General features: G+C 58.3%; 1 protein-coding gene across 1 annotated transcript; it reads right to left on the reverse strand.

Annotated features, from left to right (window-relative positions):
• RARS1 (arginyl-tRNA synthetase 1) lies at positions 1–26159 on the reverse strand. The gene is made up of 15 exons (XM_007520854.3): positions 26043–26159; positions 22279–22413; positions 18499–18687; positions 17193–17301; positions 16261–16361; positions 15824–15945; positions 14481–14601; positions 13398–13527; positions 12712–12816; positions 11282–11460; positions 10454–10563; positions 6358–6463; positions 2138–2310; positions 1805–2052; positions 1–175 (listed from the first exon to the last, which is right to left on the reverse strand). The coding sequence occupies exons 1-15, from the start codon at positions 26085–26087 to the stop codon at positions 66–68; spliced, it is 1983 nt and encodes a 660-aa protein (XP_007520916.1). The 5' UTR covers positions 26088–26159; the 3' UTR covers positions 1–65.
• Between the last annotated feature and the right edge of the window lie 464 nt (positions 26160–26623).

Below are 26623 nucleotides of genomic sequence, written 5' to 3' on the forward strand. Positions count from 1 at the left end.
GTGATTGTAAAAAAGCCAACAGTGTGAGCGGCCCCCGTGGTGGAAGGCAGCGTGGAGCCTCGGGGTTACATCCGCTGGACGGGCTTGATGCCCAGGATCTCGAAGCCCTTGGCCATGACGGCCGCGGCTGCCTCGCACAGCAGCAGTCGCCACATGTTCACCTTCAGCACCTTCCCTGCCAACAGAACAAGAGACGCGTTCACTCTCCCGATGGGAAAGTCACCAGGGAGCCTGGGACTCCCGGGTCTAAGCCAGAGATGCTGTGGGTCCAAGCAGGACCACTTCCCCGCAAACTAGGCAGACAGACGGTCTGAGAAACAAGGGTGTCTCGGCTCAGGACATCTGCTCACTTGACAATCGAGAGAAGCCAGGTGGGGTTTGCTTTGCTCAGTCCAGAGAATGCTCAGAGGCCTCGTGGGTTGAAGCAGCAATAACCTTCACTGCCGTGTGAACTAGTCAATGCCGGCAATAATGGTGGTGAGAGCTTTCTTCAAACATTAAAAAAGAAAAAAAAAAAAAAAAAAAAACCGGGGCCAGGTGGTGGCGCACCAGGTTGAGCGCACATGTTACAATGCCCAAGGACCCGGGTTTGAGCCCTCAGTCCCCACCTGCAGGGGGAAAGCTTTGCAAGTGGTGAAGCAGGTCTGTAGGTGTCTCTCTCCCTTTCTCTCACCCCCTCCCTCTCAATTTCTGGCTGTCTCTATCTAATAAATAAATAAAGATAATAAAAATAAACAATAATAAAATAAATTAAAAAAAAATTTGTGGTCTGGGAGGTGGCACAGTGGCTAAAGCACTGAACTCTCAAGCACGAGGTCCTGAGTTCGATCCCCGGCAGCACATGTACCACAGTGATGGCTGGTTCTTTCCCTCCTATCTTTCTCGTGAATAAATAAATAAATTCTTTAAAAAATAAAAATTTATTTTAAGGGGGCCAGGTGGTGGGGCACCTGGTTGAACACACGTTACAGTGCTCAGGGACCCAGATTCCTGCCCCTGGTCCCCACCCGCAGGGGAAAAGCTTTGCAAGTGGTGAAGCAGGGCTGCAGGTGTCTCTGTCTCTCTCCTTCTCTATCTCCTCCTTCCTCTTGATTCCCGGCTGTCTCCATCTAATAAATAAAGATAGTAATATATATATTTTAACGAGTGTGAAAGACCAGAGCACTGCTCAGCTCTGGCTGATGGAGGTGCTGGGCACCGAACCCGAGACCTTGGAGCCTCAGGCATGAAAGTCTTTTGCAGAACCATGATGCGTCTCCCCAGAACCATGATGCGTCTCCCCAGCCCAGTCTTTCTTTTTCTGGTAGTTTCAGTTCTTAGGCCTGACGCCCCCAGGAATGTCAACTTGCCTCACGACACACCCATGCACAACAAAGCCCAAAGTCCACCGTAAGGAGAGATGGGGGCACCGGGAGGCGGGCACACACACGCCACGCCCAGTTCGAGTCCCCACGTCCCCACCTGCAGGGGCAGGGGCAGGGGCTTCAAGAGCAGCTGAGCAGTGCTTCAGAGTAGCTCTCCCCTACCCCCATAGTTCTGTCTCTGTCAGAGAGAAGAGAAGGAAAATAAACTGGCCAGTGGAAGGGGGAGTCACCGCAGGCACCCAGCCGCACGGGTCACCCGAGTGACAGAAAAGCTTCAAGAAGGGGAGAGAAGGGCCCGGCGCGGCTCCCGCCCCTCGGAGCCCCGGGTCACAGCGCTCTTGCCGGGGATGCTCCGCCCCCGTGGCCCTCCAGCTGCCCGGGGCGCCTCCGCTACGTGTCTGAGCCACTATGGAGCCCGCCCGGCCGCCCTCACCCCTCACCCGTCTGCCGGTCCTTCTCCACGCAGTAGCAGCTGTCGTAGAACTCCGTGAAGGTGGTGGCCAGCTCGTAGACGTAGTCGCAGAGCGAGTGCAGGAAGAGGTCGTCCAGGATCTTCTGCAGGACCTCGGGGAAGCGCAGCACGCAGCGGCCCAGCTTCCACTCCTTCTCGTGGTCCAGGCTGAGGCGGGTCTCCCGGGCAGCTCTGCGGAGCATCTCCTCGTCCACGTTGGCCAGGCGGGCGATGGACCTGCGGGGCCACGGCATCAGCCCCCCGCCCACCCCACCCCGCCCCGCCCCGCCCCCGGTGCACGCGCACCGGCCGCGCGCCTCACCTGATCCTCGTGAAGGCGTACAGCAAGTAGGCGGCCGTGTTCCCTCTGTCGTCCAGCATTTTGTCAAAGGAGAAGATGTAGTCGTTCAGCCGGTTGTGGGAAAGGTCTGCGTACTTGATGCAGCCGTAGGCGACCGACGTCTGAGCGGCCGTCAGCTCCTCTGCGGTCAAGACCTGGGGGAGACAGACCGTCCTGCAGTCAGCCACACGCGGGAGGCGAGAGTCCCGCAGGACAGGACGCCAGACGGGCGTCTACAGGGCGGCCGGTGTGGGTGTGGGCCTGGCGCTTCCCAGTGAAGCAGGAGGCAGGAAGGCAGGAGCGCCGGCTCAGGTCCAGCTGATTCATGCCTCGCTTCACTGGACAGAGACTGGGGGCAGTCAAGGGGGAAGGGGGACAGAGAAGAGAGACAGCTGCGGCCCTGAACCCGGGGCCTCACGCACCGTGCCGCGTGCTCTGCTGGCGCGCCACCACCCGGCCCTCATTCCGCGGTCACACAGCCCCGAGGCAGCCCCCGGGCAGGAAGCAATCCAGTAAAGCAAAGGGGGGTTATCAGGCCAGGTGACTGGCAAGAGAGCAAAACAAGACGCCGAGGACAGAAGAACGCCAGCACCGCTCCGAGGGGCAGTGTCTTCTGAAACGCGACCAGTCCCAGCAGGGTGGGAGGACACTGAAGGCTTCCGCCCCGACTGGACCGCGCGGAGCCGGGAGGTGTCATCTCCTCCACAAAGTCGCGACAGGAAAGCGGCCACAGTGCTGTGATGTGGTGCCGAGGGGCTGTGATGCGGGCGGACCCACCCGGCTCTCCCCAGAGGGCCATCATTTCCAGAGCCTTCTGCGAGGAGGGACAAAGCCAGGCGGAGAAGAGGCCTTACTGAGAGGAGACGCGCCACTCAGAGTCTGTGGCTGCCGGGGGCTGAGGACGAAGGCCCTCATAAACAACGCTGCACACACTTCTCTTATGGGCCACCCGGCTAGCAGGACAGGGCCCGACGGAGACAGAAGAAGCGGAGATGTTACGCCACGGTAACTAAGGAGAAAAGGCCGGGGTCTCCGCAACAGCCAAGCGCGCAGGGAGACGGCGCAGCGTGTCAGAGCACCGGGTCTGCAGGCCAGAGTCTCCACAGCCTCAAGTTAATCCTCAAGAGCGTGATGGGTCAGAGCTGAGGAGCGCTCTGGTCTTTCTCAAGGGAATAAGCAAACTCTTAACCAGGGTTCAAGTTCCTGATCCCCGCCTGCAAGGGGGGAAATGGCCACTAGGACTAGCGGAGCCAAGCAGGAACTGAGGCCCAGAACTAGCCCTGTGGCAAAAAACAAAACAAAACAAAAACACTGGATGGTGATGCAGCAGGTAAAGAAAACAAGTCACGGGGGCCGGGCGGCAGCGCAGTGGGTTAAGCGCAGGTGGCGCAAAGCGCAAGGACCGGCATAAGGATCCCGGTTCAAGCTCCCGGCTCCCCACCTGCAGGGGAGTCGCTTCACGGGCGGTAAAGCAGGTCTGCAGGTGTCTGTCTTTCTCTCCCGTCTTCCCCATCTCTCCTCATTTCTCTCTGTCCTATCCAACAACAATGACATCAGTAACAACAACAATAAGACAACAAGGGCAACAAAAGGGAATAAATAAATATTAAAAAAAAAAAAGGTAACGAGCCGCCATGCTCGAGCCCCTGGAGAACCTGCAACGGGGAAGCTTCACAAGTGGCAGAGCAGCACTGCAAGTCTGCCTCTCTTTTCTTTTCATATTAAATCATTTAGCGAGTAAGAGAAATTGAGAAGGCGTGGATAGACAGAGAGACGTGCGGCACTGCTTCACTGCTCATGAAGCTTTCCTCTGCAGGCGGGACGGGGGCTTGAACCCGGATCCTTGTGATGTGTGCATTTGACCAGGTGCACCATCGCCTAGCCCTGTGTCTCCCCCCCCCCCATTTTGCTGTTTCTTTCATAATAAAGATAAAAAAGAAAGAAAAACCTAATGAAATAGTTTCTACTTAGACCTAGATACCCTCCTCACCTGCCTTCCATAACACATCCCTCAATCACTCCAAAGCTCACCCTGTCAGGCACAGCAGAGACTACAAAGGCTGACCGAGGCCAGAGACTGGCACACTTTAATGATGACTCTTTAGTCCCCAGGCCACGCCATCACCTGGGACCCTAGTTGGGGAGCCCTGGGATTCCCACACAGACATGATGGGCCTAGACCCCTAACAGATCCCTCTCTCCACTGTCACTGGCCATCTCCGCCAGGAACAACACAATGGACCCCTTTGTGGGCTCCTATAGAACCTGGCCCTCAATATGGATCAATAAGGGCAGGGAATGTTCCATCTGAAGGGAGGTTGGATAGCAGACTCTATCACCTGAGGATGATGGGCCCTGAAATGGGCGCAGCCTGGAAGGTTCCCAGCCATGACCACAGAATGTGAGCTCAGACCTACGGGGATGCAGAGGTTACCTAGACTCCTGTGCTGAATATGGGTCCCAGATTAGATAGATGAGATTTACTGTTAATAATATTTATATACTTTCCCCATATTTGGGAGCTACTCTCTTCCCTGATCCAGCTTTCTGGTCCTTTTTCCAACTTTGACACCCCCTGCCCCCGACAATAGCTCAGGTCACCTGTATAGGCGCAGGCAAAAATTAGTTGGGCCATGGCCCCTTGCAATAGACCTAAAATAGACCTACTAGCTTTTTCCAAAATGGAGACCCCCAAATCTTCATCCACAATATTCTTGCCTTTAGGTTCATGATTAGTCAACCATTTGCTCTGCTTTATATCTTAACCCTTTTTCAGCTACCAGGTTCCAGATGCTACCATGACACCAACCTGACTTCCCAGAGCAGACGACCCCACCAATGTGTCCTGGAGCCCCACCTCCCCAGAGCCCTGCCCCACTAGGGAAAGAGAGAGCCAGGCTGGGAGTGTGGATCCACCTGTCAACACCCATGTTCGGCGGGGAAGCAATTACAGAAGCCAGACCTTCCACCTTCTGCATCCCACAATGACCCAGGGTCCATACCCCCAGAGGGATAAAGAACAGGAAAGCTATCAGGGGAGGGGATGGGTATGGAGTTCCGGTACCCCTCTTATCCTATGGTCTTGTCAGTGTTTCTTTCTTTCTGTTTTTGCCTCCAGGGTTATTGCTGGGGCTTGGTGCCTGCACTATGAATCCACTGCTCCTGGAGACCATTTCCCCATTTTGCTGCCCTTGTTGCGCTTGCTACAGTTGTCATAGCTGTCGTCGTTGTTGGATAGGACAGAGAGAAATTGAGAGGGAGGGGGGAAGACAGAGAGGAGGAGAGAAAGACAGACACCTTCAGACCTGCTTCACCATTTGTGAAGCGACCCCCGGCAGGTGGGGAGCCGGGGGCTCGAACCGGGATCCTTCCGCGGGTCCTTGCGCTTTGCGCCATGTATGCTTAACCTGCTGCGCTAACGCCCAGCCCTCTGGTCTTGTCAGTGTTTCCATTTTATAAATAAAAACTTAATAATAATAAAAAAAGAAGGAAAGGGGGGGCTGGGTGGTAGCGCAGCTGGTTAAGCGCACAGGACCAGTGTGAGGATCCCAGTTCGAGTCCCTGGCTCCCCACCTGCAGGTGGTGAAGCAGGTCTGCAGGTGTCTGTCTCTCTTCCCCTCTCGGTCTTCCCCTTCTCTCTCCATTTCTCTGTTCTATCCAACAACAACGACAGCAATAACAACAAAGGCAAACAAAGGGGAAAAAATAGCCTCCAGGAGCAGTGGATGAGCAGTACAGGCACTGAGCCCCAGCGATAACCCTGGAGGCAAAAAAAAAAAAAAAGACACAAAAGGACGGAAATCAGAGCTGTGGTTTGGCGTGGGGGGCGGTGGTGTAGTGCTGCGCCCCTGCAGGAAGGGCTGGTGCTGAGAAGGCCGGGCACCCACCAAAAACAGAACAAATGCTCCCGGGAGGGGACGCAGCAAAGCTGGCGTGCAACTGAGCCCGCGAAAAGCAGGTCTGTGCTGGGGAAAGGCGTTCGCTTCCCCGTCGGGCACTCTCTCCAGCGCGAGGACTTGGGTCCCACTTCCTCACGGGGGCGGCTCCGTGGCGTCCCTCCTCCTCTGTGCGTCTAGACGCACAGGCACAGGCTGCCGGCAGCAGGGAGGGGTAGCCTGCAGACAGGCAGTCCCGGTGGGGCCCGGCCTGTCCGGAGCAAGCCGACACAGCGCGGCACATGCCTGCACGGGCTCCTGAGTTACCTTGTCTCTTTCCTTTTCTTTCAGTTTGTCCATGGATCGTTTTAATCCTTCTTCCAAAAGGTCTATGAGGCGCACCGTTTCACCTGAACGCGTTTTAAACTTCTTCCTGAAAATGTTAAGAGCCCCAAATAAATGTTTCTTGAAATCTTCAACAGATTCAGACCCAGAATTTTTTTTTTTTTAATTCTTCTTTCCTCCAGGGTTATTGCTGGGGGTCTGCCTGCTCCGCTCCTGGCGGCCACCTTTTCAATTTTGTTGCTATTGTTATCGCTGTTACTGCTGCTAATGTTGGATAGAACACAGAGAAACGAGAGAGGAGGGGAAGACAGAGACAGGGAGAGAAAGACAGACACTTGCAGACCTGCTTCACCACTTGTGAAGCGACTCCCCTGCAGGTGGGGAGTTGGAGGCTCGAACCGGGATCCTTATGCCGGTCCTTGCGCTTTGCCCCATGTACGCTTAACCCGCTGCACTGCCACCTCCCACCGTCTTTGAAAGGTAAGGTCTGACTGCTTCTATTCCAGCTGACTATACCATTGTTATACCAGCTCCTAATGCTATTCTTACAGTCACCTTTAACACAATCCCCAAAGGTGAAGATAATTGGCTCATTTTCTTGGATGTAATTTTGCTTAGCTATTTTACTAAAAACAAAAAACTAAAACACACTTTTGCTCCTAGAATTGCCCGTGAAGAGATTGGAGTTCCTGGCCTGGGTTTCCTCTGTTCTCTCCACAGTGCTTCAGGCTGCTGGTGGGAGCCAGCCCTGGGCCCACGGGCACTCGCCGAGATCAGTCCCCACAGATGACGAGCACTGCCCTCGGCAAACTGGTACTAAAGGCAGCTCACGGACTTGGTTTTTTTTGAAAATTTTTAAAAAGATTTTTAAATTAATATTTATCTATTCCTTTTTGTTGCCCTCGTTGTTTTATTGTTGTCATTACTGTGGTTGTTAATGATGTCGTTGTTGTTGAACAGGACAGAGAAATAGAGAGAGGAGGGGGAGAGAAAGACAGACACCTGCAGACCTACTTCACCACCTGTGAAGCGACTCCCCTGCAGGTGGGGAGCCGGGGGCTCGAACCGGGATCCTTACGTCAGTCCTTGTGCTTTGCGCTACCTGCGCTTAACCCGCTGTGCTACCGCCCGATTCCCATGGACATGTTTCATCCCCCAAAACAATGTGCGTGGGCCCGGGAGACAGGCCAGCAGGTCTGTGTGACAGCACTTCCTGCTAGAGGCCCCAGCAGCACCAGGTTCAACCCCCGGGGCCACTAATAAGCCAGAGGTGAAGAGTGCTCTGGGCATATGGTGATGACAGTGCTGAGATTTATAGCTTGGGGTGTGTGTGTGTGTGACTTGCAGGTCCTGCAGCATGATGGTGGAGGAGGACCTAGGCTGGGCGTCAGAGTGTTTTACAGGACACGTTTACAAATGCATCAAAAACTATATACCACTAATCCCAGTTAAAAAAAAAAAAAGAGTCTAGACCAATACCTGACAGTTTGTCTTTCTGTTTGTCATTTAAGTGAAAAGTCCAAGTACCCTCACTAATAGAAAGCTGACCAAAACACAATTCTTCCTATTAAGGGTCTCTCTCTCTCTCTTTTTTGAGAGTTGTGTTAAGAAGGACCCTCTTAATCTTTTAGCACAGAATTACAACTCCCTTGCTATTCCACATGAGCGCAAAACATCCATGGCTTTCCTTATGCCATCATTCCTTGACTGTCCAATTCCAAATCCCGCCTGACAGTAGAGCGGACACCAGCACACGGCCCGGGCACCTTCAACCTCTCTGCCGGGAGTAACCGGCCTGCTCTGCGGCTCCCTGGACCTGCGCCTGCCTGGAACAAGACACAGAAGGGGCAGCAGAACATCATGCTACCGTTCGGGACAGCTTCCTGCCGCTTTTTCCTTTGGCCCGTGGGGCCAGAGCTCAGATGGGGGCTGCAAGGTGTGTGCGCTACCCCGAGCCCCTCCCCTCGCTCCAGACAGAAATGTTCACTGAGGAATAGAAGAGATGGCAGAACCTGAGTCTTAATGTAGGTATTTCAAACAAGGCAGGCTGCCACCAATGAACTACTAATGAGTTTTCTTGCTTCCTTTAAAAAAAAAAAACTTTATCCATTTATTTAATTTTTTATTATATTTATTTCTTTATTCCCTTTTGTTGCTTTATTACTGTAGTTACTGATGTCTTCGTTGTTGGATAGGACAGAGAGCAATGGAGAGAGGAGGGGAAGACAGAGGGGGAGAGAAAGACAGACACCTGCAGACCTGCTTCACCGCCTGTGAAGCGACGCCCCTGCAGGTGAGGAGCCGGGGGCTCGAACTGGGATCCTTATTCCAGTCCTTGCGCTTTGTGCCACCTGCGCTTAACCCGCTGCGCTACCGCCCGACTCCCAATTTTCTTCCTTTCAATGGTCTAGGATGCTGCGATTATAAGGCCCTGAGAACACAGAGATTCAGACAAACAAAGAAACAAGACAGGAGTCGGGCGGTGGCGCACCTGGCTGAGCGCACACACCACAGTGCACAGGACTCAGCTTCAAGCCCCGGGTCCCCACCTGCAGGAGGAAAGCTTCACGAGTGGTGAAGCAGGTCTGCAGGTGTCTCTCTGCCTCTATATCTCCCCTACCCTCAATATCTCTGTCTCTATCTAACAGTAATTTAACAAAAAGAAGCAAGACAAGAAGGCTTTCAGCCATCGTTACCTGGGACTCCCGTCAAATGCCAAGGGGGCTGACTGGTGACACCACATCCAAGTGCGGGAGTGTCATCAGGTGGTAATCCTGCCCAACTCTGGTGGACAGCAGCTGAGTCTCAGTCCAAAATAGACAATGATTTCGGAAACTAAGAAACTCTAAGCACCAGCTGGCTCACGGCTAGCTTTAAAAAGCTCTCTAGGGACCGAGAAGTCAGTGTGTGTACACCCAGCTGTGTGTCCGGTGCCGTGTTTGGCGGCGATGCCGACAAGCTGTTCTGGCTACTGCCGGCGCTTCCCTCCCTGCCCAACACAACTGCTCAGACAGAGACGGAGGGAGCGGGGGCGGGTCTGACCCGGGCCAGGCGCAGGGCCAGGCGGTGCCCTTCAGCGAGGCTTCTCATCTCCCGTCAGCTGCGTCGAAGAGGACACCTGCCCCCCTGCGCCCGCCTTTTCCTCGCTTAATTAGGGCTTTGGAGGGGGCTGGCTAAGCACCCCAGGCTGTTTCATGTGGTCTGCAGAAGCCTCAGCAGCTCTGTGCGGCGACAGTTCCCGAGCCCTGTCGCCCACTCGAACACACCAGGTCTTAAGAGCTGGTGATTAAACAGCCCCGAGACACTCTCAGTGTCCCGAGACACTCTCAGGTGCTGGGCCTGTGGATCGCCGAGTGACTTTACCACCCGCTTCCACAAGCTAGCAGAACACAGAGTGGCTGGGAAGAGAGGCTGAAAATACGAACGCTAACACGGAGGTTAATGTTCCATGAACTCAGCGCTGCTGGAAGCGCACGAGAAAGGAAAACTCAGTGGACTCTCAATCTGAAACGACCAGGTGTGTGGGGCCCAGGAGGTGGCGCAGTGGACAAAACGCTGGACTCTCAAGCATGAGGCGCTGACTTCAATCCCTAGTAACACATGTGCCAGAGTGATGGTCCCTCTCTCCTCCTGGCTTTCTCACAAATAAATAAATAAATAAATAAATAAAACATTTAACCAAACAAACAGAACACCGATCAGGCCTGCTGATTCTTCCTCGCTGCAAAGGAAGAAGCTGCATCTGCAGAAAGCCCGAGACTGCTCAGCGGGGAAGGCGCCTGCACCCTCATGTGATCCAGGCTGCAGCCCCCCTCAGCCCACAGGGGAAGTCGGCCGTGTGTTTCCCACTCTCCCTTTGCCCCCGACTGGGTTAGGCAGCCCTGGCGATGACCAAAAGCGGGCGGCATTCACTCTCCCGCAGGGAGGAGACACACCCAGGAAACCGCCGAGCTGGACTGACCAGCGTAAAGGCAGCTGTTCTCTTTCATCGGACAAGGGCATCACGAGAGACTCAGCCTCTCTGGAAGAAACGTGACAGCGGGGAGGCCACCACCACCCTCGGCTTCCCCAGACTTACTTGTCTTCCCCCAGCACCACTCCAAACCCGGCGTGAGACACGCGAGTGACCTTGGGGTCGTACCAGCCGATCATCTGCGCGGCACCGAAGATGGTCTGGAAGTGCACGGACTGCAGCGGGCAGAACACAGGGACAGGCTCGCGGTCTGACGGAAGGAGACCCGCATAGGCCACACGCTCACTAGTCTCAGAGGTAACGGAATTACGGAAGTTGTTGTCTTAGAACAGAAGAGCAGGCCGGGAGGGACACTTCTGGTATGTGTGTGTGTGTGTGTGTGTGTGCGCACGCGCGCGCATTGGGGCCTCACTCACCAGCCATTTCACCACCCCAGGTCACTACTTCAAGACAGACAGACAGAGAGAGAAACGGGGCGGAAGTAGATAGCATAGTGGTCATGCAAAATGATTTTCCTGCCTGAGGCTCCAAAGTCCCAGGCTCAACCCTCCGCACTGCTGTAAACCAGAGCCGAGCAGTGCTCTGGTAAAATTAAATAAATAAACAGTAAAAAGCAACAGTAACAAAAACAGAGAGGGAAACGGACCAGTCCCAGAGCTCCCTCGGGGGCGAAGCGCCTCCCTGCGGCGCCAGGACGTGGACCCGTGTGCTGCCTGTGAAGCAGGAGCACGCCACAGCCAGCTGCGTCTCTGGCCCCTGCTGCGATGACCTTCCATTTCCCAAGGGTTTAACAGCCACTGGACTGAATTCAACTCAGCATGAGAGCCTCCACCGGCCTTCAGAGCCAAGCCGGCAGGTCTGGCCACGCCGGACCGTGTGCTGACCGCCGGCCTCTGGCCCCTCTGAGCTCGCGGCGGAGCTGCGCGCACTCACCTGTCCGCTGTCCACCACGTAGATGATCATGTCCGCCTTCTCCTCAAACAGCCTCTGCCTGATGGCTGCCAGGTCTGAGGTGTCGTAGGTGTAGCCTCCGTCCGACTTCACGATGGTCAAGGGCACGGCACAGCCGGGCACAAAGACGATCTTCCTGCCGTCGTCCACCTGCACAAACCCTGGGGGGACACGAAGGGCCCTGAAGGGACACTCGGAGGCCGCGGGGAGGGGTCACGGCCTTCCCCCGCTGACAGCCACGCCGTAAGCAGCTCACGCGTCAGATCCAGAAGGGTTAGGACGGCGCCTGTCCTGCAAACTGAGGAGTCAGACACAAGGCTCCCAAGAACCGAACCTCGGGACAGAATCCCAGGCCGGGGGTGGGCAAATGACGGGGCGCTAGCACTTCCCAATCTCTCGTGAAGTCGTGAGTGAAGCCGCCGTGATCACCAGCGGCTGCTGAGAGGCAGGGGACAGACGGACAGACTGCCACACCTAGATGGCCATCGGTCCTAACGCCACAGAGAGCCCAGCAGACTGCAAATTATTATGACCCGCGATGAAAAGACAAAAGCAAGGAAACCAGAGTGAAATCAAGCCTCCTGAGGAAATACAGCCGGCGGCTGTCTTAAGCTGGGCCCTGGGGGCCATTCTGCAGGACGGACCAGTCCAGCTAGCTGATCTGTGACGGAGGACAAAGCCGGGGACGGGTCAGCTACAGCGCGTGCATGGGCCCGGGAAGTGAGCCAGTGACCAGAGTCAGCTGCTGAACTGCCGGTTTCAAGGAGAGAGAGCGGGCTGAGGCTTCAGGACGGGAGGGTCTGTCTGGTCTGTTCTCTCGGTCAGCAAAGAGTCAGAGAGGAAGCTGTGGTGACAGCCGTACAGGTCCGGGAGGTGGCGCAGTGACAGAGAGAGCACCGGATTCTTAGCCGTGAGGTCCTGAGTACAATCCCTGGCAGCACACGTACCTGAGTGTGTCTGGTTCTTTCCCTCTCCCTCTCCCTCTCCCTCTCTCTCTCTCTCTCTCCTCTTTTCTCATGAAGCAAGAAATTCGCAGCAAGCCACATGTGCAGGAGCCCACAGGGCTGTCTGCACCCTGATCACCGAGCGAGGGCGCTACGAAATCCTCTCCTCTTCTGACTGGCTATATTTAAAACTCTACGCAGTAAAAAGTAAATAAACAGGGAGTCGAGTGGTAGGTAGCGCAGCAGGTTAAGCACAGGTGGCACAAAGCGCAAGGATCCCGGCTCGAGCCCCCGGCTCCCCACCTGCAGGGGAGTCGCTTCCCAGGCGGTGAAGCAGGTCTGCAGGTGTCTGTCTTTCTCTCCCCCTCTCTGTCTTCCCCTCCTCTCTCCATTTCTCTCTGTCCCATCCAACAATGACGACATCATTAACAACAACAAGGCAACAAAAGGAATTAAACAGGGGCTCACCTCTCTCTTCAAACTCCTTTACGATGTCATCCATCCGATCTTGATAGAAAGACTCCCCCCTCTCTATCAAGGAGATGTCCAGAGCGCTGTAGATCTTACTGAACTCTAGGGGGAAACGCCGCCAGTCAGGAACAGTGGCAGGAAGCTGGCATCTTACGCCAAAAAGTAGGCTCAGCGCAGCGAGGGAGAGAACCGCACGCCTTGGCATACGGTGACTTATTTCTACCACGTGACTTTTAAAAAAACTTAACCTCCCCCACAACGACCCTGGGTCCATGCTCCCAGAGGGACAGAGAATGGGAAAGCTATTGGGGAGGGGGTGGGATGGGATATGGAGATTGGGTGGCAGGAACTGTGTGGAGTTGTACCCCCCCCATCCTATGATTTTGTTAATGTCTCCTTTCTTAAATAAAAAAAAACAAACAAACAAAAACCCTTCATTTATTTTTTCAAGTGGCCTTGAAAGTTCCTTTGTTAAATCTGAAAACTTGTCTTTGAAAGTATAAATGAATTTGGAAAAACGGGAGGCTTGGCCTGGCACTCAAGGTGTCAGGTTCCCGTGTGCCCCCCCCCCCTTTATTTGCTAGTCTGCAAGTCTAACATGCAGCTCAAGGTCAACTCTGAATAAAACCCAAGAAAATGACACACAAACACTTGCTGGCGGAGTGAAGCAGGCGGAGGCTCACCCTGGCGGGAGACGTCACAGATCAGTTTCCACGCTTGGATGATGTCTGGGTTTTTACTCTGAAGCAGAACCACACACTGGTAAGCTCGCTTCTTGAAGTCCTCCTCACTATCAAACCTTTTCTTGGATTCCTGTGTTAAGGATTAAAAAAAAAAGAAGAAAAGAAAAGAAAGTGAGAGAGGGCTTCTGTCTCCAGTGGCCTGCACAGGGAGCCAGACTGCGCCGTGTCCAGAGTCACCAAGAGATGCCCCAAAAGCCTCGAGTGAAAATGTGATACAGGGGGTGGGAGTTGTGTGGAGCTGTACCCTTTTAGCCTATGGTCATCAATATTTCTATTTCAGAAATAAAAATGTACTATTTGCATATGGACAAGTCAAGGAATGAATGTTGGCCACTGCTCGTGATTCAAAAGTAGGGCTTGTGAGGGCTGAAGAGCCGACTCACTGGGCAGGGCCGTGTCCAGTCACGTGCACAGCCCAGGCGCCACATGGGCGGCACCTGGCGCCAGAGGAAGCCCGGGTGCCGTGGGGTCTCCTCTCGCTTTCCCCGAGTGAAGAGGCCCAGAGGAATGAAGCTGTACATTTGTGAGGCCTAAGGTTGGGGAAAAAAAAAAAAAAGGCAAAATTACTTCTGTGGATTGTGGTGGTAAAGACGCCTTTAATGAGATTTTAAAATATGTAAAACTGTGGGGCCAGGTGGCGGTGCGCCTGGTTGAGCGCACACGTTACAGTGCTCAAGGACCCAGGTTGGAGACCCCGGTCCCCACCTGCAGGGGGACAGCTTTGCGAGCGGTGAAGCAGGGCCGCGGGTGTCTCTCTATCTTCCCCTTTCTATTTCTGGCTGTCTCTATCCAATTAATAAGTAAAGATAATATAACATAAAACATGTAAAATCGAGGCCCACAAAAAGGCTCAGCACCGGAATGATTTTGTGACCCTCCACCCGTGATGGGCAGTGCGGAATTCCTTCTAACACAGGACAGGAAGGGCCCGGCCTGAGTAGCTTCCCCCCGGCCCGGCCGCAGCGTTGGCCACCGGCCAAGCTGAGCAGCAGTCCCTAGAGCCGCGAGCGCCATGTGCCCAACCTTGTAAAAGGCCTGGAGGTCCCCGATGGGCGGCGAGGCCGTCAGGTAGTCCGGGAACTTGTCCTGCAGGTGAGCGATGAGCATGCCGAACTGCGTGCCCCAGTCCCCCACGTGGTTCAGTCTGCAGCAGAGAGGGGCCGTCAGTGCCCACGGCCGGCCAGCCCGGGAGGGCAGGCTGGGCCCCGGCACCCAGCGGCCTATAAGGGTGCCCACCCGTGACAGAGCTGCCCCCGGCAGATGCCCAGGACTGGCTGAAGCCTGTGGGTGCTGTCCTGGGATGCTACCCTTCCCTCTTCACGCAGAGATCTGGACAACGGCAGCTGAGGCAACGGGGCCCTTCACTCCAGTTCTGAGTTTCCCAACCAACCGGCTCAGTGCGATTGAGACCGGTGCACCCCCAATGTCCAGGGGTTAAATTTTTTTTTTTTTTGCTTCCAGGGTTCTCACTGGGCTTGGTGCCAGCACTATGAACCCACTGCTCCTGGTGGCCATTTTTTCCATCTTATTGGACAGGATCGAGAAACTGATAGAGGAAGGGAGATAGACAGACAGACACCTGCAGACCCACTTCGCCACTCGCGAAGCTGCCCCCTGCAGGTTCGAACCCGGATCCTTGTGCTTTGTATTGTCTAAGCAGGTGCACCCCCGTGGTTCAGCTAAAGTCTTCACAGCATCTTGCTCCAGCCACCTCAGCCCCTTGGCTGTGGCCCGGCCTCTGTTCACCAGGTCTCTCCAAGCTGGGCTTTTTTTAGAAAAAAATATTTATTCCCTTTTGCTGCCCTTGTTGTTTTATTGTTGTTACTACTGTTGTTATTACTGATGTCGTCGTTGCTGGATAGGACAGAGAAATGGAGAGAGGAGGGGAAGACAGAGAGGGGGAGAGAAAGACAGACACCTGCAGACCTGCTTCACCGCCTGGGAAGCGACTCCCCTGCAGGTGGGGAGCCGGGATTCGAACCGGGATCCTTATGCCGGTCCTTGCGCTTTGTGCCACGTGCGCTCAACCCGCTGCGCCATCGCCCGACCCCCCAAGCCGGACTTTTCAACGGCACAGCTCCCCTCCTCTGCCGAGTGTCTTCACAGAAGCCAGAGGAGCCGCTAATAAGAGAACCCCGCGCCCTGCTCCCCGTGGCGGTCGGGACCCAGGCCCAGGGCAGCCGCCGCGCATCTCCCACCTCCCTCCCCACGGGAACGTCAACCCCCGGCACACGGGGGACTCGACACGTGCCCACGGGGTGAAGGGGGAGTGCCCTCCCGGCTCCCTCTCCAGAGTGAGAGCCACAGGCCCCAGCGACCCGAAGGTTCTCTCTCAAGTGGGGCCTCGCGAGGGCGAGCGCACGCACCTCAGCACGTCGTAGCCGGCGAACTCGAAGAGCCGGCACATGCTCTCCCCGATGATGGTGGACCTCAGGTGGCCCACGTGCATCTCCTTGGCTATGTTGGGAGAGGAGAAGTCAATCACCACCTGCGGCGACAGCGACAGCGGGATGGGCGGTCAGGGGAGGGCAGGGGCCGATCCAGCGGTGCCCCCACCGGCCGAGAGTGAGCCGCCGCCGCGCACGGCTGACCTGGCCTCGCCCGCTACTCCAGGCGCCTCAGAGACGAAAGGGAGACGAAGGCCACAAGGCAGCAAGACCCAGGGCGGCCCACCCACCGCCCCCGACTCCCGCGACGCATCTCCACGGAGGAGAGGAGAGCGCGTCCACCCAGGGCTGCGTGGCCCCCGAGAGGAGACTGCGTCCACCCGCACGCCCTACCCAGGGCTGCGTGGTCCCCGCACCTTCTTGTTCTTCCCGAGCGCTGGCAGCTGGACGCCGTTCACCAGGAGGCTGGTCAACTGCTTTGACACAAAATCCTTTCTCAGGTGGATGTTAATAAAACCTAGGGAGCCGTGAGAGAGAGAGACAGACAGAGAGACAGACACGATGAGGAGCCCCCTCTCCTGAGGGAGCACTCGCTCCCAGATGGGGCCGCAGTCCAGCATGGATCCATCCCTCCATCCCTGACTTTACCGCCTTGTTCAGCATCTGGGTTTTACCCTACAGTCATGAGTGAAAGGCCTTTCTCCCTTCCCTCCTATTTCTCTTTCTCTCACTGCCACCAGGGTTGTTGCTGGGGCTTGGTGCCAGCACTGTGAACCCACCACCTTCCCCAGCAGACATTTTTTCCCCTTTTCTCTTTCTGATTTTTTTTTTCTTCAATTTTCCCTTTTGTTGTTCTTGTTGTTTACTGTCACCATTGTTGTGATTGCTGTCGTCGTTGTTGGATAGGACAGAGAGAGATGGAGAGAGGAGGGGAAGACAGAGAGGGAGAGAGAAAGACAGACACCTGCAGACCTGCTTCACCACCTGTGAAGCGACTCCCCTGCAGGTGGGGAGCCAGGGCTCGAACCCGGATCCTTATGCCGGTCCTTGTGCTTCGTGCCATGTGTGCTTAACCCGCTGCGCCACCGCCCGGCTCCCTTTCTGATTTTTATTAGACAGGATAGAGAGAAATTGAGATATAGAGGGAGAAAAAGATGTGCAGACCTGCTTCACCACTCGTGAAGTGTCCCCTCTGCAGGTGGGGGCGGGGGCTCGAACCCGGGTCTTTGCGCACGGTGATATGTATGCTTAACTATGTGCCCCACTGCCCACTCTCTAAAAGGATTTTATTTCAAGAAAGTCTCGGTGTCAGTGTTAAGTCCCCAAGAAGGAAGAAGGCCCGTCACACCTGGGCCAGCAATGTCAACTGTCTCGACGCACTCGTTGTCCGGGAGGTGCTTAGTGATGTTTTCGGCAATTTCTCTCGGGTTCACCTTCAGCTGCTTGGCCTTGAGCATCTGCAAGACAGTGAGAGACGCAGCCCACGGCAGGTGTCAGCAAGGTGGTGCAAGTGACAAGGAGGCCGGGAGGCCACACGGTGCTTCTGCAGCAGACGTTGGTGCCTGTGGCTCCGGGGGGGGGGGGGAGAGGGCAAAGACAGACCACGGTGGGCAGGCGAAGGCAGCAAATGCCACGAGGGATCGGCCACCAGGCAGCCAGACGCAGAGGCCGCGCTTATCTGACTGAGGCTCTTTCCTAAAAGCGCCGTCTCCCGGGGTATCTGCAAGGCTGTGTTTCTTTTCACGGGGTGCTGGAGCTCAGACCCAGAGCCCCGTGCACGCACTCTGCCGCTGAGTCGACTCTTTCTCTTTGCCTCCAGGGTTACTGCCGGGGCTTGGTGCCTGCACTACGAACCCACTGCTCCTGGGGCCCTTGCTCCCCCGTCTTTTGGACAGGACACAGAGAAACTGAGGGGGTGGGGGGGACAGAGAGGGAGAAAGGTAGACACCTGCAGACCTGCAGCAAAATCAGCGCCTTCATTATCACGTGGATGTGATAATCCTACTGCTTGAAGTTCCCAATCTAGGGTCTAACAAAAATGGAAAGAGAGAGAGGGGGAGAGGAGAGGAGGGAGGAGAGAGAGGGGGAGAGGGGAAGGAGAAGAGAGGGGGAGAGAGAGAAGCAGAGCACCCTCCCTCTGGCATGAGATGCTAAGGTGGCATCTAAAATCTCATGCTTGGAAGGCCAAGGTTTTACCCACTGCTCCGCCTCCCGGGTCCACCGAGACTGGCAGCTCTCGACTGAACTCAACATTGGCTGGCTTTTCTCTCTCATCTTCTTCTTCTTTTTAGGACAGAGAGAAATGGAGAGAGGAGGGGAAGACAGACATCTGCAGACCTGCTTCACCACCTGTGAAGCGACTCCCCTGCAGGTGGGGAGCCAGGGGCTCGAACCGGGATCCTTATGCCGGTCCTTGCGCTTTGCGCCACGTGCGCTTAACCTGTCGCGCCACCGTCCGGCTCCCCACCCCCACCTTCTAATACTCGGTACAACAGCCCTGAAGCACTGGGGTACCACAGAGAAGCCACTGGAGCCGAACAGTCCCACCTGTAGGCTGCTCAGTTTTCAGAAGGTGGGAATGTTCTCTTTGGGGCGGACAGACAGACAGCCTCGGCCGCGGGGACATGGCGCGCAGGGGCGGGGGGAGCCGTCACCTGGGAGATGCCCATGGCGCTGTTGCACTGATAGTCCCCGAACTTGGGCTGCTGGCTGGGCGTGACCAGCAGAGGCGGGTTCTCCAGCTCGGGGTAGGCAGACCGGATGGCGCAGCCGAACACCTCCTGCAGGCGGCGGTTGATGTTGAGCATGGTGTGGGTTGGCCTGCCCCTTTCTGCTTGGAGACTCTGCCGGCAGAGGACAGGGGCATGTCAGCATGGCACAGATCACACCAAACAAATACACTAATAGAATCCCAGGCACTATGAGAAAAATGGGAGCCAGGCGGTAGCGCAGCGGGTTAAGCGCACAGACTGGTGGGAGGATCCCGGTTTGAGCCCCCGGCTCCCCACCTACAAGGGAGTCGCTTTACAGGCGCTGAAGCAGGTCTACAGGTGCCTGTCTCTCCACCGCCACCCCCCACCCCCCGTCTTCCTCTCTCCTCTCCATTCTCTGTCCTATCCAACAATGACATCAATAGCAACAACAATAAACACAACAATGATAAAACAACAAGGGCAACAAAAGGGGGAAAAAGTATCCTCTGGGATTGGTGGATTCGTGGTGCAGGCACCTAGCCCTGGCAATAATCCTGGAGGCAAAAAAGAAAAAAAAAAAAAGAAAAAAGAAAGAAAAAGAAAAATTTGTCTTGTTTTCTTTTTGTGGAGTCTGGGTTACTTATACATACATGTGTTTACTCGTCCCGGGCAGACCTTTCTTTCTCTCTTTTGTAAAGTTTTTATATTTATTTATTTTCCCTTTTGTTGCCCTTGTTTTTTATTGTTGTTGTAGTTATTACTGTTATTTATGTCGTTGTTGGCTAGGACAGAGAGAAATGGAGAGAGGAGGGGAAGACAGAGAGGGGGAGAGAAAGACAGACACCTGCAGACCTGCTTCACCGCCTGGGAAGCGACTCCCCTGCAGGTGGGGAGCCGGGGGCTCAAACCGGGATCCTTACGCCGGTCCTCGTGCTTCGTGCCACGTGCACTTAACCCGCTGCGCTACTGCCTGACTCTCACTTTTCTTCTTCTTCGTTTTAAATATGTCTATTTTTATTTATTCCCTTTTGTTGCCCTTGTTGTTTTATTACTGTAGTTATGATTGTTGTTGTTGATGATGTTGTCGCTGTTGGATAGGACAGAGAGAAATGGAGAGAGGAGGGGAAGACAGAGAGGGGGAGAGAAAGACAGACACCTGCAGACCTGCTTCACTGCCTGTGAAGTGACTCCTCTGTAGGTGGGGAGCCGGGGGCTCGAACCGGGATCTCTATACCAGTCCTTGTGGCTGTGCCACGTGCGCTTAACCCGCTGTGCTACAGCCCGACTCCCTTTTCCCTTCTTTTTAAAAAAAGATTTTATTTATCTTATGAGAAACAAAAAGAAGCAGACTTAACTCTGGCACACGTGCTGTCGGGGACTGAACTCGGAACCTCGTGCTTGACAGTCCAGTGTTTTATCCATCGTGCCACCTCCCAGATCACTGGGCAGACTTTTCCACTCAGGTAGGGAGACACAGAGAAGAGAGAGCACGGCACCAGAGCTTGCCCCAGCGCTGTAGCACTGCCATGCGGTGCCAGGGTTGGAGCCTCTGCTATGCGTATGGCAAGGTATGCTCCCTACCCAGTGAGCTACTCTCTGGCCCTACACATGTCCTGAGACACATCAAGAGGCGTATTCACCGTGCAGGACGGTCTCTGCGGCGGAGCAATCGAACGGACCCTGTTGACGCGCACGTGCGTGTGAGAGACGTGTACATTCAGCACTCAACACACGCGCGCAACAATGTCCCATTTCTTTTTCCAGCAGTTATTTTATCAAAGCAGAAACTGGGAAGAGGGAGGAGAAGGCTGATTTGTGCTACTTTTTGGCTTCTCTACAGTTCTGAGAGAATCACAGAGAAACCAGTCCTAAATAACACCGGGCCAGTTGTTTTATTCTGGATAAAAACAAGTCCAAAGTGCATTCTTGCTGTTAAAAAACGGACACCATAGGGGGCAGGCGGTGGGTGGCGCATCTGCTCAAGTGCTTACGTCACAGTGCGTGAGGACCCGGGTTCACGCCCCTGGTCCCCATCCGCAGGGGGAAAGCTTCACAGATGGTGGAGCAGGAATGCAGGTGTCTATCTCCCCCCCCCCCCCGCCGCCTCTCTCGGTCTCTGCCCAGTAATAAATAAATAAAAAGAAAAAAAATCTTAGAAAACCCTGACACCTTTAAGCCGTGAGGACGGAGAGGCACAAAGTAGGGACCGGCACAAGGCCGGCCCCAGTCGGTCATCCACGGTGACCCAGACGCCAGCGGCCCCAGGGGAGGTGGCACCACCCGGCTCGCCATCTGAGCCAGTCCACCGCCCGCATCCCCGCGCAGGTCTGGCCCCGCAGCCAGTGGGCCTCAGCAGCCAGGGAGGCCTCACTGCCTGAGGGGACGACACTCGGAAGAGCAGCACCGCGGGCAGGCCACCGCACTCGTGGCCCGGAACAAGACCAGCGGGCGGCTGGCTGAGGACAAGCCCGGGCAGCTCGGTGGGAGGGGTCCGCGGGGGGCGTCCCTGCGCAGGACGGGGGCAGGTGGCCAGGCAGGCCAGGGGTCAGCCGGCGGCCAGGGGGAGGGAGCCCGCCGTCGCTCACAGGGCTGAGCGGGTCAGCGGGGTCCCGGGCCCTCCTGCCGCCTTCGGTACCGGCCACGGCTCTGAACCGGGCCACGGGGAGCGGAGCTGAGCTGAGCGCAGCCTGACGTGGTGCCCGGACGCGGAGGCCCCGGCGGATCTGACCGCAGAAGGCTCAGAGGCCAGGCTGAGTGCAGGTGGGCAAGAGGCGCCGAGAGCCGGGGCAGGCGGGTGTCTGTGAACAGGGGCTGGCTCGGGAGACCCCGGGGCCTGGCAGTCCACACCAGCGAGAGCAATGACAGGGGTGAGGTCGCCCTGGGGTGTGGCAGGGACCTACACTGAACCTCCAACGGAAGCACAAAGTTCAATCTTCTGATAAAAGACTCATTTCGTGCGGCCATTAAATAGTGAAGCGCTGGGGGAGGGGGCGCTGAAATTCTTTTTTTTTTAAATAAATATTTTATTTATTTATTATTGGATAGAGACAGAGAGAAACCGCGGGGAGAGACAGAGAGGGAGAGAGACAGAGAGACACCTGCAGCCCCGCTTCACCACTGGCAAAGCTTCCCCCCTGCAGGTGGGGACCGGGGGCTTGAACCCGGGTCCTTGCGCACCATGATGCGTGCGCCCACGCAGGTGCGCCACCACCCGGTGCCTGGAACCCCTGGAATTCTAAGCGGGAGACCCACAGACTAGTCAACACCAGAGTGCGAGACACGGACCCTGCGCACCCCCTTTCTGCAGAACCTCTCCTGCCCGAGGCTCTGGTAGAATAAGTGAACGCGCGAATGAAACCTCCGCGCAGGCACGATCCAGTCAGAGAGACGCCCACCCGGCCGTGGCCGTGGCCGTGACCCCTACTTACCGACGCCAGCCAGGCGCTCCCTGCGACGGGACGGGTCCCAGCGCCCAGGTTTGCGAACCCAGAGCGGGAGCAGCGCGGCTCTGGACGAGCAGGCGGCCGAGCCAAGCAGACAGGCTGCAGCCAAGCCAGCGCCCCCAGCCGCCCGCCCGCCGTGCGCTCTGCCTTGCTGAGCCCAGGCCCCGGGGCCAAGCGCACAGGAGCTTTTACTGGTCCCCTCCCCCGCGGGGCCTCGGCTTTCTGCTCCGGACTCCGGCTGGCCAGCCGCACCCAGGGCCGCCTACCCGCTTCCCCCAAGTCCTGAGCCCGCACTCACTCTGCGGAGGACAGCCAGCCGGTACTTGAGCTTGAGGTTCTCTTCTCGCAGCTGCTCCAGCTCCGGAGACCCTTCCGGGCGGCCGCCGTCCCTCAGGCGCTCTACCTCGGCGCTCAGAGCCTGGATCTCCGTCTCCTGCGAGGGCGAGAGGGCGAGAGGACGCCGGGGTCCCAGATGAGAGAAACTGCTTCCTCGCGGGGCCCCCGTCTGGCAGCGCAGGAGGGGCAGGCAGGGAGGAAAGGCTTTCCAACCTGCCAGGTGCGCCTGGAGGGTTTTTTCCCTCCCAGAGGCTTTCAGTTACAGCAGCACATCGTGTGTGTGTGTGTGTGTGTGTGTGTGTGTGTGTGTGAGAGAGAGAGAGAGGGGGGGGGGGAGGGGTAGACAGCATCCTGGCTCTGCACAGAAACCCTCATGCCTGAGGCTCCGAAGTCCCAGGTTCTGTCCTCCCCAGCACAAGCCAGAGCGGAGCAGGGCTTTGGGTTTATAAAAAAAAAGGGGGGGGGGAGCAGGTGTTGGCGCACCTGGTTGAGCGCACATGTTACAGTGCGCAGAGACCCGGGTTCGAGCCCCTGATCCCACCTGCAGGGGAAAAGCTTTCCAGGTGATGAAGCAGGGCTGCGGGTGTGTCTGTCTGTCTCTCCATTACCCGCATGCCTCTTGACTGCCAGCTGTCTCGATCCAGCAGATAACTAAGTCGGCAGGAAGGCAGGCCCACCGGTGGGGCGAGCTTCAGACCGTGCCTGTCTGGCCAGAGAGCCACAGTCGCCCCTGTGCCCGGAAGGGAGGGCAGCGATGCCCCGCACGGGCCGGGAGGGCTGCAGACCTCCGGAGACCAGAGAGGCAGGCGGATCACAGGCCGCCGGCGCAGGGCCTTCTGTGTCGGTCTGTGTCGGCGTCGGGCCCCCTATCGGGCAGCCCGGCCTTCTGGGGGCCAGGCCCGCAAAGGACGCGCTCGGGACACCCAAACAGTGACCTGAAGGGCCGTGACAGCGCGCGCTCACGGCGGCATCACTGCTCACAACCGCCACGGGGCGGGCAGCCTCTCCGGCCCAGCAGGTCACTGGCACACACGGGGCGGCCCCACGGAATACTACTCTGCACTGAAGACAGATGCCGCGTCTGCCTGTCCTTGGGACCAAACGGATGGAGCTGGGGGTGGCGGGAGAGGTGACAGGCGCCTCCAGGGTGGTTTCGCTCCTACGCGGCCGCTCGGGAACCCAACCGGCACACGGGAGCCGAGAAGCTGTTTCTAAGGCTCGCGGGAATCCGCGACTTCCTGAGGCCGCTGGGGACTCTGGGAGCTGGGGCGGCGTGGGCGAGACCCCGTCCTCTCACTGGTAGTCGCGAGTGGGACAGAACTGAACACCGCGGGGACACACGGCCGCACGGCCAATCCCGGGGTCCGCTCTTCCCACAGAGACCCTCGCCCTCGGCCCCTCTGGACAGAACCACGGACGCCCTCGGCCCCTCTGGACAGAACCACGGATGCCCTGGCTCCCTCTGGACAGAACCACGGACGCCCTCGCTCCCTCTGGACAGAACCATGGACGCCCTCGCTCCCTCTGGACAGAACCACGGACGCCCTCGCTCCCTCTGGACAGAACCACGGACGCCCTCGCTCCCTCTGGACAGAACCACGGACGCCCTCGCTCCCTCTGGACAGAACCACGGACGCCCTCGGCCCCTCTGGACAGAACCATGGACGCCCTCGGCCCCTCTGGACAGAACCACGGACGCCCTCGCTCCCTCTGGACAGAACCACGGACGCCCTCGCTCCCTCTGGACAGACCACTTCCCCGTCTGATTCCCGTTTCCGGCATCTTAGGGAGACGAGCGTCGCCCTCCAAGCCCACCGCGTCCCGGCTCCGGCCTCCCAGACCAACAGACGCAACAGCCTTTGCATCCGAGGGCCAGGACTCGAACCCTCGACACCACGTGGGACACAGCGCAAAGGGGAGACTTCATGAGGGGCGCGCTGGCTTCTCTCTTACCCACTGCACTCTGGGGAAAGAAGGAAAAGGAAAGAGAGAGGGAGGGAGGGAGAGAGACAGAGAGAGAGAGGGAGAGAGAGGGAGAGAGAGAGGGAAGAGGGAGAGGGAGAGGGAAGAGGGAGAGGAGAGGGAGGGAGAGGAAGAGGGAGAGGGAGAGAGGGAGAGGGGAGAGGGAGAGGGAGAGGGAGAGGGGGAGAGGGAGAGGAGAGGAGAGGGAGAGGGAGAGGGAGAGGGAGAGGAGAGGGAGAGGGAGAGGGAGAGGGAGAGGGAGAGGGAGAGGGGGAGGGGGAGGGGGAGGGGGAGAGGGAGGGAGAGGAAGAGGGAGAGAGGGAGAGGGGAGAGGGAGAGGGAGAGGGAGAGGGAGAGGGAGAGGAGAGGGAGAGGGAGAGGAGAGGAGAGGGAGAGGGAGAGGGAGAGGGAGAGAGGGAGAGGGGAGAGGGAGAGGGAGAGGGAGAGGGAGAGGAGAGGGAGAGGGAGAGGAGAGGAGAGGGAGAGGGAGAGGGAGAGGGAGAGGGGGAGGGGGAGGGGGAGGGGGAGGGGGAGAGGGAGAGGAGAGGGAGAGGGAGAGGAGAGGGAGAGGGAGAGGGAGAGGAGAGGGAGGGAGAGGAAGAGGGAGAGGGAGAGGGAGAGAGGGAGGGAGAGGGAGCGAGGGCGAGCACCGGGAGTGGCGGGTCCCGCAGGCCTGACCCTGGCGGCGGCGGTGGCGGTGGTGGCGGCGGGATGTGACAGGGCGCAGGCCGCCCCTGCGGAGGCCCGGGGTCAAGGCCCGCGTGCGCGGTGAGTGTGCGGGGCTGCGCGGGGCTGCAGCGGGCTCTGTGCCCGGCTCCCCGCCCGCCGCCGCCGCCTGCTGCCGGGAACAAGCGGCAAGTGAGACATTAGCAAGAGGCGGCCGGTCCCCGCGCTCACCCTGCGGCTGCGGCTGCGGCTGGAGGAGGCGGCGGAGGGCGGAGAGCAGCGGGCAGGGCAGAGCAGGGGGCAGCGGGCAGGGCAGAGCAGGGGGCAGGGCAGAGCAGGGGGCAGGGCAGAGCAGGGGGCAGGGCAGAGCAGCGGGCAGGGCAGAGCAGCGGGCAGGGCAGAGCAGGGGGCAGGGCAGAGCAGGGGGCAGAGCAGGGGGCAGGGCAGAGCAGGGGGCAGAGCAGGGGGCAGGGCAGAGCAGGGGGCAGAGCAGCGGGCAGGGCAGCGGGCAGGGCAGAGCAGGGGGCAGGGGGCAGGGCAGAGCAGGGGGCAGCGGGCAGGGCAGGGCAGAGCAGGGGACAGGGGGCAGGGCAGAGCAGAGCAGGGAGCAGAGCAGGGGGCAGAGCAGCGGGCAGGGCAGCGGGCAGAGCAGGGGGCAGGGCAGCGGGCAGGGCAGAGCAGGGGACAGGGGGCAGGGCAGAGCAGGGCAGGGAGCAGGGCAGGGGGCAGAGCAGGGGGCAGAGCAGCGGGCAGGGCAGCGGGCAGGGCAGGGGCAGGGGGCAGCGGGCAGAGGCCCCGCAGGAGGCGCCCCGCGCTCGAGGCCCCGGCTCCGGCTCCGGCCAGGCTCGCTGCCCCGCGCCCGATGCACGGCCGGTGGGGTCGCCAGGCCGCGGGTCCGATGCACGGCCGGTGGGGTCGCCAGGCCGCGGGTTCGAGCCCGGACCCCCCGCTCCGCGCGGCGGGCGCACCGACAGCGCCGGGAAGCAGAGTGAGCGCCACAGGCCCGGGACCCGGGTTCGAGCGGGGGCAGCGCCGGGCCGGGTGTCCGTGTTCCCCGCCGCCCCCGCCGCCCGGAGGGGACCCCGCGGCCCGGCCCACCTGCTGCAGCAGCCGCGCGGAGCACCGAGCCACCGCTCCGTCCATCCTCCCGTCGCGCCTCCCGGCCACCCCGCCGGAAGCGGAAGCGCGGCGCCGCGGCAGGAAGCGGAAACCCCTCCTCTCTGCGGGCGCCTGGGAGGCGGGACAGCGCAGAGCAGCGCCGCCTCTGTTGCCCCCTAGCGACGACGCTCGGAATTGCAGGGAGGTCCGGCTGCGCTTAGCGGGGCGGTGGTGGCAGGGGACAGTCTGGGCAGGGGACAGCCTGGGATGAGGACAGCCTGGGCAGGGGACAGTCTGGGCAGGGGACAGTCTGGGCTGAGGACAGCCTGGGCAGGGGACACTCTGGGCAGGGGACAGTCTGGGCTGAGGACAGCCTGGGCAGGGGACAGTCTGGGCAGGGGACAGTCTGGGCAGGGGACAGTCTGGGCAGGGGACAGTCTGGGCAGGATACAGTCTGGGCAGGGGACACAGCCTGGGCTTGGGTCACGGCCTGGGCTTGGGTCACGGCCTGAGGAGGGGTCATTTTCTGGGCAGGGGTTACGGCCTGGGCAAGAGACAGTCTGGGCAGGGGTCACAGCCTG

Source organism: Erinaceus europaeus, chromosome 9 (assembly GCF_950295315.1).
Source record: "Erinaceus europaeus chromosome 9, mEriEur2.1, whole genome shotgun sequence".
Classification (NCBI taxonomy): Eukaryota; Metazoa; Chordata; class Mammalia; order Eulipotyphla; family Erinaceidae; genus Erinaceus; species Erinaceus europaeus.

Bases quoted from the DNA above. Each gene is read 5' to 3' on its own strand.
- RARS1 (XM_007520854.3), bottom strand. From the start codon at position 26,087: ATGGACGGAGCGGTGGCTCGGTGCTCCGCGCGGCTGCTGCAGCAG. The intron at 16,362-17,192 runs GTGTGACGGGCC...ACGGCTCCCTAG, and splicing joins AGTTGACATTGCTGGCCCAG to GTTTTATTAACATCCACCTG. The intron at 12,817-13,397 runs GTGAGCCTCCGC...GTTTCCCCCTAG, and splicing joins CTGTGACGTCTCCCGCCAGG to AGTTCAGTAAGATCTACAGC.